This window comes from Balaenoptera physalus (genome assembly GCF_965194825.1).
Source record: "Balaenoptera physalus genome assembly, chromosome: 10".
In the NCBI taxonomy this organism is placed as follows: Eukaryota; Metazoa; Chordata; class Mammalia; order Artiodactyla; family Balaenopteridae; genus Balaenoptera; species Balaenoptera physalus.
Window position 1 is genome coordinate 97626768 of NC_138889.1, and position 15533 is coordinate 97642300.

At 42.2% G+C, this 15533-nt stretch overlaps 1 protein-coding gene across 6 annotated transcripts in view; it reads left to right on the top strand.

The window, feature by feature from the left end:
- Positions 1 to 15533, top strand: part of EXT2 (exostosin glycosyltransferase 2) — a 134582-nt gene that overhangs the window by 95939 nt on the left and 23110 nt on the right. For all 6 annotated transcript variants that reach the window (XM_082410470.1, XM_082410466.1, XM_082410467.1 and 3 more), the window contains one exon: positions 496 to 662. In XM_082410470.1, coding sequence (XP_082266596.1) covers positions 496 to 662 — 167 coding nt within the window. The remainder of the gene's footprint in view (positions 1 to 495; positions 663 to 15533) is intronic.

The window sequence follows — 15533 nt, forward strand, 5'->3', positions numbered from 1 at the left end:
GATGGCGTGGCGGGGGCGGGCGCTTTTGTCTTCAGCACGTGTATTTCCCAGCAGAGCTGCAGGCAGGTTTTGAGCTAGGGTGTACCTACCTGGAAGGATTGTGCAGAGGTGGTAGAGTCCTGGTGTTCAAACCACGGGCCTGAGAATGAGGCGGTCCAGAGCCCATTCGTCCTCTCATCACCGTGACCTTCATCAAGTCATTTTGCTCCTCTGTCTCTCAATTGTGAGTTGAAGCCGCTTTGTGGATCCTGGTTAAGACAACATTGAGAATCAGAGTGTTGTAAGGATGTAGAGAGGATAGAAATATTTACAATGTAAGATATTATAAAAACGCACCTATAAGAGTTTCTCCTTGCACAGCTGTGCGTGTGGATTTCATGAGAGTCCTGGGTGTGAGTTGATTCTTCCATCTCATTTGTGATGCGATGCTTTCACCAGTTTATCTCCTCACAGAAGTTAGGAGAGTAATAAATACCTTGGTTTTTCTTTTTCCAGATTCTCTGTGGCCCAAAATCCGGGTTCCATTAAAAGTTGTAAGAACTGCTGAAAACAAGTTGAGTAACCGTTTCTTCCCTTACGATGAAATCGAGACGGAGGCCGTTCTGGCTATTGACGACGATATCATTATGCTGACCTCTGATGAGCTGCAGTTCGGTTATGAGGTAAGGAGGTTTCAAACAGTGCATTTACAATTTTGATATTTGTTGCCCATTATTGTTTGTCTTTCCTAATAAAGAGTGTTATATTTCATTCTGTAAAGTCATAATTTCTAAATTCTAGTAGCGTCCAAAAGCTGTGCGTAGGAGTGTAGGTTATGAAGCTGTTCTTTAGAACTTTGGGGAAACCCTATTCCAAAATGACAACTGTGCCATCCACCAGTTTTGGGAACTCCCAGGGAGAGTCCCAGGGGACATTTTCAAAAGAGCATCTATGGCGTTTAACAAGCACTTTAATTGATGTCTCCTTGAATACCACTTCCCCGACTCAAGCAGCTGGGCACAGCAACAATAAAAACATCAATAAGCGAAGAAACTGGCGACACTGACAAACAGAAAGCAGACCCTGTTGATGGCTTTCTTTCTGAGTTTTAAGTGGAGAGGCTGGCTGCCTGTCTTTGGGGAGAAACATTCTCTATCACCATTCATTCGATGTGGCTGATGGATTAGACTGGGTTCAGGGGTTAAGTATGGAGACCAGTAAAGGTCTCCCCAGGGGAAAGTGCCAGAGCTGAGGCCTGGTGAAAAGCAGTAGGAATTGATGAGTCCTGTCAGGGAGGATGTACGCGAGATGCGTGATGGCGACAGGCTGAGGCCTGCGGCTGCGGGGGTGTAATGGTGGTATCAGACCCAAGCAAAACAGAGTGTACAAATCAATTAGCTACAGCTGGCACAGGGGAGAGCGGGCAAGTTTATCGCCTGTAGTCGTCCTGTCTTTGGGAGAGAGGTAACCATTTTTAGGATTTGTTAAGTTTGAGGTTCTAAGAAATCATGAAATTTTATCTAATGAAGCAATGTGTGGTACATGTATTTATTATAGAAATTTACTTTCTAAGCCTTAAATCAGAAGTGGATTTTAAGGGGAAGAAATAGGAATCCCCCTACCACTGCCACCACCAAAAATTAAAAGCTCAAGTTTTCCCAGGTTTTTACTATATATATAAAATATATTTATATATCCATTGCGTATAAAAGAAATTGTGAAATAGGCTGGTGTGTGATACCTTGGTCGATGTCATTACTGGCCAGTGAAAGGTATGAGACTAGCTAGTAAAACATACACTCATCTTTCTGGACTTATTTCTGTTCATATTGGTCTCTTTCTTTCGTATCATCACGTCTAGGGTGTTGGATGATTTTTCATACACTGTCATTCCCATTTTTTAAAAAAGCAAATTACCTACTTACTCCTCTAAGTAATAAGTAGACAACTCATGGCAAAACCAGTTTTTCTGCCAGTGTTTTCTCTCTCCATTGCATGTAATGGCTTCAAACTACACCCATGTGTTTATTTTTGTGGTAGAAAGAAAGTTGAAAAAGGGAACATTCCAGATGATGTAGCCAAGATGGACAGAGTGCTACCTCTTTGATATTTCAATTGGTCTAAATGAAGCCTAATAAAAGGAAGATAGACTAGATGAATTCCTTTCAACCTTAAGTTGAAATCTTGGGATCTCATGAATATTGAAACTTGGGATCTCTTTCAACCTTGAGTTCGTTTCAAGCAGCAAAAAATGTGTTGATGAGGGGAAGTGCAAAACCGGGAGGGACTGAGCTTGAATCTTCACCTATTTCCTCTGATGCCCTGTGTTTACTCCACATTACCTCTAAAGAAGTAATGTGTATCAGAGGAGTAGGGGGCAGGGAAACCCCTCATCTCCAGTAATTGGGATCTTCTCCAGATGCTATGAAAGGAACAACTTTCCTAACTACTATCTATATACAACTTACTATGTTCCTGTCAATTTACTGGGTGTTTACATGCATTAATGATCTTTTCCCAAACCTGCAAGGCAGTTATTGTTTTTCTCCTTCTTTACTGAGACTAAGCAAGGTTAAGATAACTTGCCTACAGTCACGCAGCTAAATAAGTGGAAGAGTTGGGGTTTAAATTCAAGTTTGTGTGACACTATACTGTCTTCCCTGAGGATTTTTACCATGTCAGAGACTACTGGTCCTCAAAAGTAGTCCTCAGAACCATCAGCGTATCACTTGTCCATCACTAAATTACCTTGCCGCTAAGGAAAACTAATATATTTTTCAGGCATCCCTACCACTAGTGCTTTAGGGTAACTTTGTAAAGTTATTTCTTGTATAGTAATTAATATAATGAACAAAGTTAGGACAGTACGGGGCCCAAGTTTCTACTCTGTCACCATGGACAACTTATGTAATCTCTCTGGGTTGCAGTTTATTCTTATATAAAATGGCACTAACAGTATCTGCTTCATTGGGTTGTCACGTACATTAGATGAGATTGTGTAGCACCACCACATGGGCAGCGCTCAGGAAGTGCCCGTTCTGGGTGGTGGGCAATATGCTCTTATGCTCTTTATGAGATACCACATTAGCTGCTGCTACCACGACTGCTGCTGTCATTCTCATGATTCCGCTGATTCATGAGGAAAGTTGGTGGTTGTTTCCATCATTCAGAAGGGACAATTCTCTTCTGGAGAGGGTACCCAGTTTTGTGTTGAATCGGAAGACAGAAGAAGATGGTGCTCCTAAATCCTGTTTTTTTATGCCAAAGGCTAGGATTATTTTCAAGCAAGCTTGACGGATTAAGTGAATAAACAAATCAGTTAACAAAAATTTATGTCCTAGGAGAGTTATGTCGGAGCCCAGAACTACTTCTTTGTCACAGTTATCACAGTGTGTTAGGATTATATCTATCTTGTTGACTGCTATTCATCCTTCAGCACTCAGATCAAAAGAAGCTTTCAGAAAGTCTCCAGACTAGAGCACTCTACCTCTTTGTAAGCAAATAATTGTGAAGTGTGTTGTTTAGTGTCTGTTTTTCTTCTGGAATGTAAGCCCCATAGGGGCAGAACCATGGCTCATGGCTGTCTTGTTCATTGCTGTATCCTCTTTGCCTAACCCAGTTCAATCCATTCATCAGTTACTCAGTAATATTTGATGAATGAATAAATCTTCATTACCAGCATGCATATGAAAGGTAGGAGACAGATTATTCTGGCCTGCATGCCTTTCCACTTCACTGTGATCCATAATCTGGATACGGCCATTTTAGAAAGCAGCTTGGAGTTTAAAATGTTAAACATATATCTACCGTGTGACCCCGCCATTCTTCTCACAGAGATTCACCCCAGAGAAATAAGAGCATATGTATACACAAATACTTGTACGCTAATACAGGTATTAGTATTTGTACTTGCAGCTTTTATTTGTAAAAGCCAAAAACTGGAGGGAAAAAAACAAAACAAAACCCAAAGTCTATCAAAAGTTGAATGAATAAACTAATTGTTGTATATCCATACAATAGAATACTACTCAGTAATAAATTGGTGAGCTATTGATACATACAACAACATGGATGTATTTAAAAATAATTATGCCGAGTGAGTGAAGCAAGATGAAAAAGAGAACGTATTTTATGATTTCATTTATAGAAAATACAAACTAATCTTTAGTGATCAAAAGATGGGTGGCTGGGCTTCCCTGGTGGCGCAGTGGTTAAGAATCTGCCTGCCAATGCAGGGGACACGGGTTCGAGCCCTGGTCTGGGAAGATCCCACATGCCGCAGAGCAACCAAGCCCGTGAGCCACAACTACTGAGCTTGCGCGTCTGGAGCTTGTGCTCCGCAACGGGAGAGGCCACGACAGTGAGAGGCCCGCGCACCGCGATGAAGAGAGGCCCCCGCTCGCCGCAACTGGAGAAAGCCCTCGCACAGAAACGAAGACCCAACACAGCCAAATATAAATAAATAAATAAATGAATAAATAAATTTATAAAAAAAAAAAAAAGATGGGTGGCTGCCTGGAGAAGGGGTAGGGAGGGTCAGCTTGAAAAATGTATTAAAAGGGGGGCCACATAGGTTCAGTGCAAACCACAAAACATTGCTGAGAGAAATCGAACAACTTCACAAACAGAAAGATGTATCATACGTCTGAATCCAAAGACTCACTATTATTAAGGTGTAAGTTCTCCCCAAACTGAATTATAGATTCAAAGCAAGCCCAGTCAAAATCCCAGAAGGCTTTTAAAAAAGTTAAAATTGACAAGCTAGTTCTAAAATTGAAATGGAAACACAATGGGCCTGAAAAAGCCAAAGCAATTTTAAGAAAGAAGGACAAAATTGCAGGACTACCTTATTTTAAGACTTCTGTAAAGCTACAGTAATCAGGACTCTGTGGTACTGGTGTAAACTTAGACGTGTAGATCAATGAAATAGAATAGAGTCCAGAAATAGACCACACGTGTCATCAATCAGTTTTCAGCAAAAGACCCAAGTCAGTTCAATAGCGGTGGGACAGGCTTTTCACTAAATGGTGCTGGAGTAATTTGATATCCATATGTCAGTTCAGAATGGATCCTAGCCCTAAATGCAGGAACTAAAATTATAAAGCTTCTTAAAGAAAACAGTGGAAAAAGTTCTAGTGTACCTGAGCTAAGCAATGTTTTTTATTTCTTTAAGTAAGAGACAAATAGCACGGTTTATAAAAGAAACCAAATTGGACTTCATCAAAATTAACACTTAAAAAGACACTTCTAAGAAAATAAAAAGGCAAGTCATAGACTGGGAAAAGTATTTTCAAAATATATAAAGAACTCTCATACCTCTATAATAAGAAAACAAGTCAGTTAAAAATGGGCAGAAGATTTGAACAGTTACTTCGTAAAAGAAGATATAGAGATGTAAACTAACATACGAAAAAACTCTCCACCTCATAGTCATTAGGGCAATTCTAAAGTAAAAGCACAATGAGTTACCACTATATACCCACTAGAATGATGAAATAAAATTTAAAATACTGATAGTGCCACACGTTGGTTAGACTGTGGAGCAACTTAGAACTCTCATATGTATTGGTAAAAATGCTAAATGGTACAACCAGGTTGGAAAAATGTTTAGCAGGTTCTCATAAAGTTAAAAAAATGTTATACTTTTCATATGACCCAGCTTCCAAAAGAAATAAAAACATATGTGTATGGACTTATATATACTACCAAATGTAAAATAGATAGCTAGTGGGAAGCAGCCGCATAGCACAGGGAGATCAGCTGGGTGCTTTGTGACCACCTAGAGGGGTAGGATAGAGAGGGTGGGAGGGAGATGCAAGAGGGAGGAGATATGGGGATATATGTACATGTATAGCTGATACACTTTGTTATAAAGCAGAAACTAACACACCACTGTAAAGCAATTATATTCCAATAAAGATGTTAAAAAAAATTAAAAAACAAAACAAACAACAAAAAAAAACCCCACAAATTATCACTATCAGGAATGAAAAGGGATTAAGGAAGTGTTGTCACTATAGATCCTACAGGCATTAAAAGAATATTATGAAAATTTATATGAAATGTAAAAATTCTTTGAAAATTACAACTTACATAAAATTAAACAGAATATGTACCCTCTATTAAAGAAATTGAAGTTGTTATCAAAATCTTCCTACGAGGAAAAATCCAGGCCCGGATGGTTTTACTGGTGATTTCTTGAAAATAAAGTGATAGTTTCAGGTTGGAGATACACTTAGAGATAATCTAGTTTGCTCACTTTTAATTATAGATAAGGCCCATCCATAAACTATATGAAGCCCATAAATGACTTATCCAATATCACCCAGTTAGTAAGTGGCACTTAATAAGGGCATATAACTCATTCTGGTGCTATTTTCCCCATACCATGCCACCTGGGAAGATTTCATTATGTAACTGTCCTATTTCTGCCTCTGTGCCATTCAAACCCATTTGTTTGAAACCTCTCTTTGGTGAAGGTAAAAACACCTGAACATTTTGTTTCATATTCTAATATTAACAAATAAGAATCCATATCAGTCAGGAAAACAGAATCTATACTAATTGTTTCAACAGAATGGATTTAGTATATGAAATTTTCTAATAGAGGTATTAGAGAGCTGAGAGGGCAAAAAGGGGCTACTGAAAGTATAAAGAGAATAACTCCAGGGAGTGTCCACTGCTCCTAGGATGGGAGGAACAAAGGAAGAGAGGGAAGAGGCTGGGTTTATTAGAACCTAGAAGCTTGGAAGAGACACCCCCCCCAACCCCACCCCGTCACCCCCAGGGCTGGGCCTTAAACCTCTGAGGAGGGGCCACTGGCTGGCTATTGCTAGAACTTCTGAGGGGTCAGGGTAAGGCTGGCTCTGCCGGAAGAGGCTAGAACCACATTCTGCTGCTGGGGTGAAATGCCACACTGTCGGGAAAAGCAGGCAAAACAGGAAGTAATTCCCTTCTCCTTTTCTCTAGTTTTCCAGTCTCTCTCTAGTGCACCCTGTTGGTAGACCACCTATAACAAACGTGAGATGTTTGCAGAGTCTCAGCCCTAGCATCACAAGGCAGAATTTAGAAGCAGGGCTTGGGGCTACAAGTCAGCAGCTTTATAACCAGTGCAGTCTACCCCTTTGGCTACTCCAAAGCATCCATACAGACCCTTCTACACATATTTGAACTTCCATGCAGCAACAGTAACAACTGCATTCTTTTCACTAAGAAGGATGCAGCAGCTGTCCTTTATACATGTAAAGGCCTTGCATTCCCTCCCCTAGAAGGTGAGACACAGAGTCCCAGTAGTCATAATATCAGTCTCTGGTTAATTATTTATTCTTTCTTTAATTTTGTCACAATTCTACTTAGTATTCTGTAACTTAATGAATAAATTATAGGCTTCCAATTCTGGACAAGATTGAGCAAGCACGTTCCACCCTATTCCTAGAAAAAGAAGACAGACTGGCTAGGGTCCTCAGGACTTAAGGGATACTCCAGCAGTGAGTTCCCTTGGATTTTTTTTTTTTTTTTCCTTCCTTCCTCCCTCCTTCCCTCTCTCCTGTATACCCCAGCCTCAGTGCTGCAGAAGGCCATGACACTCATAGGCACAGATAACGAGCATACAAACGAAAAAACAAAAAAACAAAGAAAAACCCACTTTCTCTTGTAAGGACTGGGAAGAGGGCAGCCCTGCTGATGGAACCCTTTTGACTATACCTACTGTACACCAGGCAAACACCATGAAAGAAGCCATATGTACCCCTGCCAACTAGATGCTGTGACTGTGGGGATTGTCGTTCAGAGCCCTGCTGGCCGTTCCCACCCTGCACTACCAGGAGACAGGAGCAGAGACGGCACTCCTCCCCTGTCCCCTCTCCACTCTGGAGACTGTGGGGTGGAACCCAGTTGACCTTCCATGTGCTCCATGAAGTGAATGTTAGGGAAGACGCAGCTGCAGAGACTGGGGGCTGGGGGGCGGTGTCCTGTCCACCATCCCCAGCCTGCACCAAGCAACAGACAGCAAAGAGACAGCACCTCATCCCTTCCCAACTCGAGAGTGGAGGGAAGGTTATGGGAAGGAGGGATTCCTCCTGGGCACACTGTCACCCCTCTCCCTTCAAATCAGCCCATGCATGAAACTGACTAGAATCAACACGGCAAAAGCTTTGAGAAAGAAACTACAGGGTAGAATACTGCCCAGGTTTCAAATTAGCCTCTGGGTAGCACACAAATTAGGCAGACCAGAATAGCACGATACAGCCTTTGAAAATTAAATTGATATTCAATCCACAGCCCACGAAAGTGGATCCGGACATGCACTCTGAACCTAAGCTCCCTGCTAAACTAGAAAATGTGAAAGGCAGCAGCATCTCACAGTAACACTCAGCATGCTCAGGGAACAATCCAAAATTACTCCTCATACCAAGAACCAGGAAAATTGCAACTTTAATGAGAAAAGGTAATCAACAGTTGCCAACACCAGAATGACACAGATGTCGGAATTATCGACCAGGATATTAAAACTGCTATCATAAAAAAATCCTCTAATAAGTAATTATGAGCACCGTTGAAACAAATGGAAAAATAGAAAGTCTCAGCAAAGAAACAGAAGATATAAAGAAGAACCAGATGGAAATTTGAGTACTGAAAATTGCAGTAACCAAAATTTAAAACTCACTGGGTGGGCTCAATAGGTGAATGGAGATAACAGGAAAGAACTGGTGAACTTGAGGATAAATCAATAGGAATTATCCAATCTAAACAGCACAGAGAAAATAGATTGGAAAAAAAAAAAAAGAACAGAGCCTCAAGGACCTGTGGGACAATCACAAAAGATATAACATTCGTGTCATCAGAGTCCCAGAAGGAGAAGAGAAAGAATGTGGGGCAGAAAAAAATATTTAAAGAAATAGCTGAAAGCTTCCAAAATTTGCCAAAGGTCATTAAACTTATAGACTCAGGAGGCTGAGGAAACTACAGACATCTGAAGAATAAGTTATATAAACTATATACATTGTGTATACAGAATATATCATAGCTATAATTCTTATCTCAAATTGGAAAAGAAGAGACAAATAAATTGGTGTGTATATGGTAAGGAATCGAGAAAACTGCGTAGCTGCTACATTCTTGCTTCTGCAGCTTGCTCATGAGCCATAGTTGATATTTATGACTTTCTTACACTGCTCATCCCACATCCTTTTATCCTCAGCCAGCACTCTAGTATGTTTATTACAGACCCAGTTTCTTTAATGGCTCTAGTACTATTCAGGCTTTCTATCTCTTCTTGTGTTAGTTTTGATAAGCTGTGTTTTTTTTGTTTTTTGTTTTGTTTTTTAAGATGGTGAGTTCCATATTTTTTAAAATTTATTTATTTATTTATTTATTATTTTTGGTTGTGTTGGGTCTTCGTTTCTGTGCGAGGGCTTTCTCTAGTTGCGGCAAGTGGAGGCCACTCTTCATCGAGGTGCGCGGGCCTCTCACTATCGCGGCCTCTCTTGTTGTGGAGCACAGGCTCCAGACGCACAGGCTCAGTAATTGTGGCCCACGGGCCCAGTTGCTCCGCGGCATGTGGGATCCTCCCAGACCAGGGCTCGAACCCGTGTCCCCCGCATTAGCAGGCAGATTCTCAACCACTGCGCCACCAGGGAAGCCCATAAGCTGTGTTTTTCAAGGACTCTGTTCATTTAATTTAAATTGTGAAATGCATTGCTATAAAATCATAATATTATCTTGTTATTGTTTAAAGTTTATAAGATTTGGATTAGTGTGCTTTTTTTCATTCCTGATATTGATAACTTTTGTTTTCTCTTCTTTTCTTTATCAGCCTTGTTAGAGGTATATCAGTGTCATATTCTTTGCAAAGAATCAACTTTTGATTTTGTTGATTTTTCTTTAGTGTGTATTTGTTTTGTATTTCATTAACTACTCTTTTCTTGATTAATCTCTTCCTCTAATTTCATGAGTTTAAGTTGCTGTTATTTTTCTAACCTTTTGACTTGATAGCTTAGATCAGTGATTTCAGTATTTATTTTTCTAATATATGCATTTAAAGCTGTAAATTTCTCCTTAATTACTGCGTTAGGTACCATCCCAAGTTTTGATTTGTCATGTTTTCGTTATCCTTAAGTTTAAAATATTTTCTAGTTTCTTTTGTAATATCTTCTTTGACCCATAGTTATATAAAAGTATATTGCTTACTTTTGTCAGTTTTTAAAGTTACCTTTTTCTTATTGAGTTCTGATTTGATTCCACAGTGGTCAGAAAATATACTCCATATGATTTCATCATTTTGAAATGTGTTGGGACTATATGGCTCAGTAAAAGGTCTATTTTGGTTAATGTTCTGTGTGCCCCTAAAAAGAGTCTACATTCTGCAGTTGTAGATTTAATGATCTTACTAGGTCAATTAGGTAAGGTTAGGTACATTGGCACTTTTAGTACAACCACAATATTCCCCTGCTTATTCTTCTCTAAAATAGGCATCTTCGTTTCTTCTGGTTTGGCTTTGTGTGTGTGTGTGTGTGTGTGTGTGTGTGTGTGTGTGTGTGTGTGTGTCTATAGCCTTTATTAGTTTTGTAGTAGTTAAATTCATTATCCTAGTTTAAATAAAAAATAGTTTAAACACAGTATTTAATATGTGAGAATCAAAGACAAACCATGCAGCAGACATTTCTCACTGTGGCTCGAAAGCATTTTTAGAGAAATCTGGAGAGACAGAGGCGTCTCCCCATTTGGGAATTTTTCAGGAAGGGGCAGCCAGCGGTCCTCCAGTGTCTAAGGTGGTTTTACTAGTCCTTCCTGGAGCTGAAGAATAGACCAGATGACTTCCTAAAATCCCTCAGGTGTAATGAATCTAAGGGATCAGAAGTACAGGCAAATGTATAAGGTATGGGTTCATGTGGAAAAGAATCCAACTTGTATGCGTAAAAAGTGTCAAACTCCTTTGCTTTACTGTGAAACCCAGAGAGATTGCTTGTGTGAGGATCCAGGGGTATTTGGAGGCAATGCCAACAGCTTTTTAGGAGTGAAAGGGAGAGCACAGCCGTTGCCTTAGCGGAGGAGAGCGTGGTGACCCGGGGTCTGTTTTGATGGTGTTTCTGCTGACGCCTCTTCTGGGGCCTGACATATGTTTCTCACAAGGAGAGGGCATTTTAAAGCAGAGCTTTTGTTAGAGGGTTGGAAGCATCACTTTACAGAAACCATTTTAAAGCAGCAGGCTCCACAGCTTGCTGAAGGGACACGGAGCAGAGTCTGAAGGCAGCTCGCAGATGGCACCCTCCCCGAGCTATGAGAGAGAAAGGTGGCCTCCCCTCAGAGCCCAGAGATGAAAGAGGAATGATGGGGGGAGGTCTACCTGGGCTGTTAACTTGAAACCCGTCACGACCTCCGGAATCCCTTTCCCGGAGGAAGTTGCTGGAGCCACAGCAGTGCTCAGCCAGCTTCTGCGAAACCACAGCACACATAGGGAACGTTATTAGCACTGTACTGGGGTCCACGGACAAGGCAGAAAGCTCTGTTTTTAAAGAAACCCGGCATCAGAACGAGAAGGGACCCTGGAGACCATCCTGTCACTTCATGCTTTATTGCTGAGAAAACTGAGGTGCGAAGAGGTTAAGTTACTTCTGTAAGGTGTTAAATGGACGTTGAATACAACCCTTTAAGGGACGCCCTAGCAAGTTCTTGGGAATGAAAGGCCAGAGCCTGTAGGAAAGGCCTTTTTTCTTCTAGTGTCTGTGACTTGAGGACACAGACATGTGGATTCAAGACCTAATGCCTGGGTATCATTATTTATTTAATTGGAAGAACACATAGGGGTCACCTGCCTGTTTGAATGGGCCATATTCCCTGTTGGAAGGCAAAGAGCTTTGGGAAATGTTACGTTCCCTCGCCAGCCCCGAAATCAGGAGCGAAAGAATGATCTTCTCTGGCCCTGCCGTGTTTCTGACTTGTTTGACAAGCTCTAGTGAGCTACCAGATGTGGAGATTCTTTTCAGCCTGGGATAATTTATTTATCTGTTTATGTATTTTACCAGGAAAGTATCTATTGAGTTCTTGATACTCATTTGCAAGGAGCTCCTGGGGGAACAGTAGCAGTGTATAGTGTTACTTGAATGTTTGATTTTTTTTTTTCCCCCCAAGTCTGTCTGCTTTTATTTCAGACCTAAAGAGCTGGGAAATAAAATGCAACTTGTTCCTCCTCCCCTCCCCCGCCTTTAAGAGAGGCCGTTTAAAACATGTGGCAGAAAATGAGCCATGCAGACTCGGCTGGATGTACGAACCCGGGAATTTATTTTTCCTTTCGTACTTTGATCCTCATTTCCAACCATAAAAAATTATTAGTAGCACGTAAGTGTTGAACATTTTTCACCTGAGAGATGTGAAACACTCTTGGCTAATAATACTGGTTATAAAATCAGTCCTTCATGTGGGGATGGGAATTGACTAAGAGCAACTGTATGTTGTTAGGTGCACAAAATGCTGATGCCTTTCTTTTACTGCCTGTGCGTCCCCTAGGTGGTAGCGGCTGGTGAAACCTCTTGGGTGCTAATAAATAATGATAATTTATTTGTTTTATTTTGTTCACAACTCCCCAAGGTAATGGCAAGTAAAGAATCATGAGAAGACAGCAAAATAGCCTGGAATGCCCTACTTTTTTTCATGAGAGCGTGAAACCACCTCTGAGTGGGTTTTCCTGCTATAGGAAGCACCAAGATGAAAGGCAACCTAAGTTAGAATGAGCTGGGTACGTGTGGTCGCACGGGGGAGTCACAGGCCAGTTGATGTGATGAAGGCGGAACTTGTGTTTGGGTTGACGTTGGAAGCTAAGTTGGTTCAGCCACATAGCGCCAGCTGATGGATGGGCTAAGAGGTCAGCTGAAAAGTCGAAGGCGGTGAAGAGGTGTCGTAGGTTTGCAAAGAGGTATATGGTCCAGACAGTCAGATCACAGGATGAATTAGAGATGACAGACTGAAGACAGGGAAAGCCAGTTAGATAATGGTAGTGGAAAACCTATAAGCTTAATGTTCATCTGGATTGAAGAACCAAGAAGGGAAAGGTGGGCTCAGTCATAGCTCAGATTTGATTGGTAATGAGGGAGCTTGGCTAACTGGAGAATTCCAGAGCTGAGACTCTATATAACAGTTACATTTTAAGCAGAATTAGTAAAATTTAGAGCTAAATGTATTCATCCAGGGAGAGGGGGAGAGGTGATGTATTCTGTGATTCTAAATAAACTATCCCACTTTCTCTGTTCTCACTAGAAGAGCAGAAAGATGGAAACACCTATGTTAGAATTAGACTTAATAATAACCTTTTTAAAAAAGCTAGTGGGTAACTTTTAAAAAAGAAAATAGGTTGTCTCTGTCCTTCTGTTTGTGCCTCTCTGAGCTGTCTGCCAGTGAAAGTGCCACAGATACCGGGGCTTGGACCGGGTCTCAAGATTGTTTCTCACAGACTTTTTGGTTATGATCCTTCTGATAGGGAATTGGCTGCTTTCCTCTCTAGATTTAAGTCCCAGAGTCCTAGATCTGAAATTGTGCTCAGGGTTGTTGGGACTCCAGGGCGGGTTTTCTTTACGGTACGTGGAACCACCTGTCTCATCATGCCATGGGCCCTACGACAGGCTTAACACTCTTTGGTTTCACCTAGAGCACCGAGAGACTGGGTTCTCATAGCCAACACTGATAAAAATGAAACGTCCCTAAGGGAGGCACCAAATGCAAGGGGCATCCCTGCAGCAGATAACCTAACTATTGGAAGTACCTTGGCCTTCAGTGGGAACCAGCGCCATAGATTTCCGTTCCTTGGCCTCTCAGCTGTCTCAGATCCTTGAGCCTTCATGTGGCCTGACCCAGTGGCTGCCTGGAAAGACTGGGAATTCAGGTGTTTCCGTCTCCTCTCTGGATGATAGACTGTAGCAGCAGTGTACCGTGGAGCCAGCACAGGTGTCGGTCCACATGGCTGCAGGCACCGGCTGTCCCAAGGAGCCGGGCCTGTTTTGGGCATGAGCAAAATCAAACCTTGTCAGAGCTGTTCGGGGTCAGCATTTGTGCTGGGTCTACGCTGAAGCTTTACAGTAGCTAGAACCATTTTGTCAAAGCTGAGCTTTTTGAACACTAAAAATTGTCTAGGACTTGCGGTGCCGTCTTCGTTTAGGATCTGAAGAAGCTGATGGCTGGAAGCTCTCTTTGAGCCTTGTGTATTACATCTGAGTGAGTGACAGTTCCCCTCTGAGTCTCTTTCCTGGGCCTGGCCATCATACAGGTCAGTAGTGTGGACTCTTGAAAGGACATCTGTCTCTCTTTACTTCCATTTTTCTCACTTTTCTTAAGTACATCAAGAGTTGCCTTTATAGAGACTGCTGTTTTGAGAAGAGGGAGCAGGCCGAACGGCTCGTTCTGTGAGTGTCCTGCCCACGAGGTACAGTCAGAGCTTCCCTCACGGGAGGCATGAGGAAGACTGTGGTCAGAGGGGAGTCATTCTTCCTAGAGAATTACCTCCCTGGGGTCTTCTCCACATCGCTTCAGGCTCCCTGTTTCCAGCCTGTGGGAGACCTGAACCCTCTGATAGGTCTGTCCTATCTCCAGCTTGCACTGATTTACACCGCCCAGACTCGAGGGGCCTGGAGGGAGAATAGTTCATGTGTGCCGCTCTGAGCACGAGCTGCTGAAAGCGGACCCCGCGTGGCAGGCCGGGGCCCACGGAGGTGCTGAGAGAAGCTGCAGTGAGGTTTGACCTCTCGGAGCTTTTCTAAAGCACCCAGTCCCCATCGGAGGGTAAGTCAAACAAATATTAAGGAAAGGAAATCGAATATGTCTGCTGAACATTGAAATAACATCTGATGGTTTAAAAAAGCACCCAGTTGGGAATTACAATAGAGTGACACTTTTTCCTTCCCCACTGAGCAAATTAAAACAGCAAGCTCAGAATTTGTTTGCCTAGCCATTAATGCAACATCAAATGCAGGACTCAGGCTCCTTATCCCAAAGAGGAGGGAGCCTGCTGCCCGCTGGCACATCAGGTGTCCCCTTTAAAGGGTGTCTCCTCCTCGAAGATTCCCATCCCACGGAAGTCAGGTGAGTTGGATTTGCAGTTTTCCATAAGCGCTTATTTTGTCAGGCGGTGCTGGTGAGGAAAGAGCGCTCCTGACCTTCCCACTCCCTGCCCTGTGTGCCCCCCGCCACACCTCGCCATCTTTCTTGTCCGCAGCACCGGCAGGCCCACCTGGCCCCGGAGTTCTGTGCCTCAAGAATGAATGCTTGTAATGTGGGATAGTTATTTTAAAGAGGTGTTGGTACACTTGATGGTTTAAAGAATGCATACTTCCCCTCCCGCATTCAAAAGGAGATAACTGCCATGGTATTCCAGCCCTGAGAGGATCCATATGTTTACGGGTTATTGTTCCAAATCCTGCCTGTTGTCTCTTTGGGATCGATTACAGGCTTTGGCCGCTCCAGGAATCCAGAGCTTCAGGATTTGGTTTATGATTTGGGAATAGGGGGAATTTGTCTTGCATGGGCTGCTTATCTGCCTTGATTTTCATAGGGGTGCTTAAAGGAGGCGT